Consider the following 5,286-nt stretch of genomic DNA (forward strand, 5'->3'; position numbering starts at 1 on the left):
TCTCCCCCCACCCCTGTGCCTGCTTTCTGGGTAACCAAGGACCCGTCCTCCTGCATTAGCGCCCCTGCGAGGAGCAGCCGCTGCCCAGTCTCTCCGGAGGGGACGGGCCGCAGGTGTCCAGGCCGGGCCTCCCGCGGAACAGCGCTTTGACCCAGGAGGCCCCCGGGAGGAGCTTGTCCCGCGGAAATAACAGCGCAGCGGCGGAAGGTGGGTCCGTGGGTCATGAGAACGAGACGTCGGACACGGCCGACCACGGCCGGCCACGCTGTGGCGCGTACGTCCGGGACGTCACGGGGTGAAAGCACCCAGCTGCCCGTTGCAGCGGGCAGCGCGGCACGGGTGTGGGCTACGCAGGCGCCGGGAAGCGGGCGACCGTGCCCTCAGTGGACCAGCCGTGGGCGAGGGTGATGCCTCCGTGGCGGCGAGGACCGCCAGGGCGGGGCGGGCTTCGTCCCTTCGCGCTTATCAGACTTCTCTCATTCGCCTCCGGAGAACGCGACTAAGGCCACGGGGCTCCTGGTCGTGCTCTTCGGCCACCTGCGGTCACGGTGTCCTGCTCTGGCCAGCCCGGCCCCAGCTGGGAGTCGGGAAGCGGCCGGCTGGCGGGGCCCGGCTGCCCACAGGGAGGTGCCTGTGTCCCCGTGTCCCCCTCCGCGGGGGCAGCGGCCCCGCTGTGCCGGGAGCCACCAGGAGTGCGCTTTTTTTTTTTTTTTTTTGCAGCAAATTTGCTTTACTTGACCAGAACTAAGCTTATACATATGTATGTACCTTAATAATAGTTTGATTTTGCCTCGTCTTGTGCCTCTTTCCGGCGCGGACGTGGCCCCGTGGCAGGAGTGGCTTCCGGAGCCGGGCGGCCTGAGTCTGGGTGCGGGGTCTCACAGCACCTCCCTGACGTCCCAGAGTGGATCAGCCCCGGCCGGCTGAAACTCCACGGCCAGGGGCCTCCTCTCCCTGCCGCGCTGCCCGCTGTGGGTGCCAGCCTCCCCGCTGCTGGGCCGCGGCTGGCCTGGAGACCCTCCGGCCGTCGGGGGCAGGTGCTCTTGGGCGGGCATCTGGCTGGGCGCCTGCAGAAGCGGGCCAGGACGCCCGCCAGGGCTGGCGGGGCCGTTCCCGCTGGCTTCCCCTTTACACAGACGCTGGCTGTTGAGGCTCTGGAAACATCGGACCTTTTGCAGATCACGCCACGGGCTTGTCGGGGGCCGGAGGCTCTGGGAACGCCTCACCCTCCGGAGCCTGGCTGCGGAGCCGGGGCTGCCGGGCTGTCCTGGGGTGGCGGGCGGTGGGTCATGAGGAGGGGCTTTCAGCACGAGGACAGGGAGGAGGGACGGCCCGGGAGGCCTCCCACTGCCCTCGCGGGGCCCCGGCGGTGCCCGCAGCAGGCCGGGAGCTGCCCTGGGTGTGACTGCCCCCCGCCCCAGGCACATCACGGGCAGCTCTGCCCGCTCAGTGGCAGGCCACCCGGAGGGGCGCTCGTCCCTACGGAGGCCGCGTCCAGAGCGGACCGCAGAACAGCCCGAGCGCGAGGCAGGAGCCTGGCAGACGCCGAGCGGGCGCCTGGAGACGGGCAGACTTCGCGTCAGGTCTCCCCAGGACCCCGGGCCCAGCTCGGACAGTGGGCATGAGGGTCGTGCCAGGTGTGCAGCCTGGGCGCAGCTCGGCCTGAGGGGGTCCCTGGCAGAGCCCCGGGGAGTGGAAGGAGCGCACCTGGGCGCAGGTGTGGGGGTGCAGGCATGTGCGGGTCGTATTTTTTATTTTTTGATTAAAATAAGATTTATTTATTTGTGCATACAGAACTGGGGTACAGGCCAGAGGCTCAGGGGCGGCGAGAGGCTTCACCAGAGACAGAGTGGGGAGCAGAACAGGCAGATGGACTAAGTACACTGCTGAGGGGAGCAGCGGGCGGGTCAGGAGAGGTCACCTCTGGGGCGCCCTGGGGTCACCTCAGGGGCAGGCGGGGATCGAACTCCTGCGGAAGCGGCTTTAGCTTCTCAGTGCTGCGCTGTGACCCGCTGCGCCCCCAGGGAGGGCTATAATATGTATGATTTTTTTTTTTAAATTTTACAGCAGTTTATTTTTACATCATTTTGTACATTTTTTTTTCCATCTCAATTGTCATCCCCGCGGGTTTCCCATCACCAGTCACCCGTGTGCCACCACCATAGTCCCGTGCACTCCCCTCCCCACCCCCGTGCGGGTGGTATTTTAAGTGGGGGAGACAAACATGTTTAAAAGCGACTAGGAGTGAGCCAGTGGAGCGGGAGGGAGCCGGGTAAGGCCCGGCGGGGGGAGAGGGCGGGCCCATCGGAGAGGCAGGCTGCCCACTGGCCGGCTGGACGCTCCGAGCGCCCGAGGAAATAGGGCCCCAGGCTCCGGGTGCTGCCTGCTCCCCCGAGGGCTTCGGTGTGCACAGCCAGGGGTGGGGGTGTCCCTGGCTCAGGGCCCCTGTTGGTGGGGACTCAGGTTTAGCCTTCAGGTGCTGCCCGTGGCCTGTGCTGTACCTACGCCCGCCGGGAGGTGGGGGCCAGCAGGCTGAGGGCGGCCCAGCCCGGGGGCCGCTTCGCTCAAGGGTGGGGGCACGCAGGTCAGGAGGGGCTCAGGCCGGGCAGGTGTGCCCAGGGCCCGGTCCCAAGCCACGGGGGCTGTGGCAGGCCTGGGAGTGGCGTCCTGGCTGCCAGGTGCGGGGGGCAGGGCGAAGGCTCTGACACGTGGCCGTCTTCTGGGGTGGCCCCCCCAGCGTCGCCGCGGCCCAGACCTGCTGCCCACCCCCGCTGCCCGTGGCCCCTCACCGTGGCGGCCGGCGGAGTGGGAACAAGCCGCCCGCACCCGTTCGAGACCCGCAGGAAAGCGGTTTTGGGGAAAGTGGCTCGTGTGTGGGGAAACAAAGCTGCATCCCTGACGTGTCACTGCACGGAGGGGCGGGCGGGCGGCGGGAGACGCCGCAGCCAGTGAGGCGGGTCGGCGAGACGCCCGAGCTGGGCAGGGTGAGCAGCGCAAACCTGCGGGCAGAAAGCCAGCCGGGGGCCGCCCGACACTGCGGGGCGGGAGGTGGCACCTGGGCGGGGGCCGCGCAGCCGCTGACGGGGGGCTGCTCTCTGGGGCTGCAGGAGGGGCGAGAGGGGCTCGGAAGGCGGCCTCGGACCCATCCGACGCCCGTCAGCGGGCACCGCTGGCCCTGCCCGCCGAGCAAGCAGCAGCTGCAGCCCGCCCAGGCCTGCCAGCGCCGCCCACCGCCCGCCACTTCCCCCGGGGCTGGAAGAGGCAGAAGCCAGGAAGGCGCAGAAGTCAGACCCGAGGCTGCCGGTGGGGGTGGGGGCGGCCGCCCGCAGAGGGCCGGGCAGGGCAGGAGGCTCCCCTCCGCCTGTGCTGTGCCTGCAGGCGGACCCTTGTCAAAGCTCATTGCAACGCTGCATAAAACGGCTGATACCATTATAAGTTAATTACACCTCGGTGAGGCTGATGAGATAGTGTGAGGTGTCCTGCCACTCAGGGCAGCCGGCGGAGCGGGGAGCTGGCAGTCGGGCGCAGGGGAGGGCGCGTGCACCGGCCTGTCCCCAGCCAGTGTCCTGCCAGCCGCCTCTGCTCCGGGCAGGTCTGCGTAGGGGAGGGGCTGCCTGGCCCTGGGGCGGGGCCGGTGACGCGCAGCGGGGCAGACCCTGGGCCCGCAGAGGCCGGGCCTGTAACTGGGGGACCCGCGGGATGTGCCGTCAGGAGGCACGTGCCTGGGCTGAGACACCGAACGGTCTCATCAGAAAATGGGCCCCCACGGGACAGACGTCTCAGCAAGGGCGCTGCGGTGGGCAGTCAGCCCGTGGCAGGTGCTGGCTCGCGCGCCGTGGCGGGCAGTGGCCCTCGTCTCCCTGCCTGTCCTGGCCCCGCTGCGTCTCCAGCGGACCTCTCCCCCCGCACCTCTGGCCTGCGCCCCGCTCTGTGTGCCCGTCACTAGGTCTCTAGAGCAGAGCTCAGCAGCACGCGCAGCTGTGCGGCGCCCACGCGGGACGCAGCACGGCGTGTGCTCACTGAGCACGGGCAGGCCGTCGCCGGCAGGGCGGGGCGTGGGCCGGCCAAGGGTGCGGAGCTGGACAGGGCGACCCTGGGCCGCGAGCTGGGCCTGACGAGCTCAAGCCTGGTGCCCTGGCGCCCGGCAGGAGCGCGGCAGGGGGCGGGCAGGGGTGCGACACTGACCTCAGGGGCTGGAAGGCCGCAGCAGGCTGGCGGGGGAGCAGAGGCCGGTGCAGGCTGTGGTCCCTCGAGTGCCCTTGCTGCGTGAACCCCTGGGGCGCCGAGGTGGGGGAGGGCTGGGACTGCCCTGCTTCTCAGCAACACAAAGGCGCCCAGAATTAGGAGATGCTGGTGTTGAGCAAATCCTGCTCCCGCAGAGCAAGGCAGCCCGCTCTGCCCATTAGCGTTTGGACGCGAGTGACCCCTCCGAGGACGTGCAGTGACCCCTCCGAGGAGGAGTCTCACTGCCGCCCGCAGACGGAGGGCCAGAGGATGCCCGGGGGGAGGAAGGCGAGGCTGTTGGGGAGGGGTGTGCTCGCCTGGCGGAGGAACGACCGGGTACAGGTGGACTGTCGGGGCGAGGCACCCCGGGATGCGCGACGAGGAGGCTGCACCGGGGCGCCTGGGTCCCCAGAGCACACGCAGCCCCGTCCTGGGAGCAGCTCCGGGGCTGCGGGCTGCACCGCCCTAACAGATGTGGGGCTCCGCCGGGCAGACTCTGGGTGGGGTGCGCCCCGTCGCTCGCCTCAGCTTAAAAGATGGTTTAGGAAACCTGCACAGTGGCCGCCGGGCTGGACATCACGGTGCTGTCCTTCCGGTGCCTTCCCGTTTCACAAGAGCTGTGGGAAGACGACCAGAGGCCTCTCCTCTGGGGGCAGCCTGGGGGGGCCTGGCCCAGCTGCCCGCGGGCAGGTCTCCCAGGAGGGCCTGGCCCTGCCCTCAGGCTTCTCCGGACCCTTGACCAGCCGGCTCTGGCCAGCTCAGCCGCTCACGGGCCCAGAACTGGTTATCTCAAGAACCGCCCAGAAGTTGCTGCTGCTTCGCTTCAAATGAAGAGAGCAGGACACTCCTGGGAGGCCAGAGGGAGAGCCAGGGCCGGCCCATCGGCTCTCCCCGCCCGCCCGGCTGTGGCAGGTGAAGGGACCGGCAGCCTGCACCGAGGGCGACCCCGGGCGCCTCCGCAGCCGCTGGTGCCAACGGCAAACAGCGCTGCCCTCACTGAGAGCTGGCCCCGCGCCAGGTGGGCGCGGAGAGGGCACCCCACAGGCGCCGGCGCCGTCCTGA

General features: G+C 69.5%; 1 protein-coding gene across 1 annotated transcript in view; it reads left to right on the forward strand.

The window, feature by feature from the left end:
- The window catches only part of SEMA4B (sema domain, immunoglobulin domain (Ig), transmembrane domain (TM) and short cytoplasmic domain, (semaphorin) 4B), a 30,272-nt gene that overhangs the window by 378 nt on the left and 24,608 nt on the right, over positions 1–5,286 (forward strand). Inside the window, exons 2-4 of the mRNA XM_012732685.1 lie at positions 60–274; positions 1,422–1,637; positions 2,738–2,984. Of these exons, the coding sequence (XP_012588139.1) occupies positions 60–274; positions 1,422–1,637; positions 2,738–2,984 (678 nt within the window). The remainder of the gene's footprint in view (positions 1–59; positions 275–1,421; positions 1,638–2,737; positions 2,985–5,286) is intronic.

The sequence above is a fragment of the Condylura cristata genome, unplaced genomic scaffold (genome assembly GCF_000260355.1).
Source record: "Condylura cristata isolate star-nosed mole 26May11 unplaced genomic scaffold, ConCri1.0 scaffold00035, whole genome shotgun sequence".
Taxonomy (NCBI): Eukaryota; Metazoa; Chordata; class Mammalia; order Eulipotyphla; family Talpidae; genus Condylura; species Condylura cristata.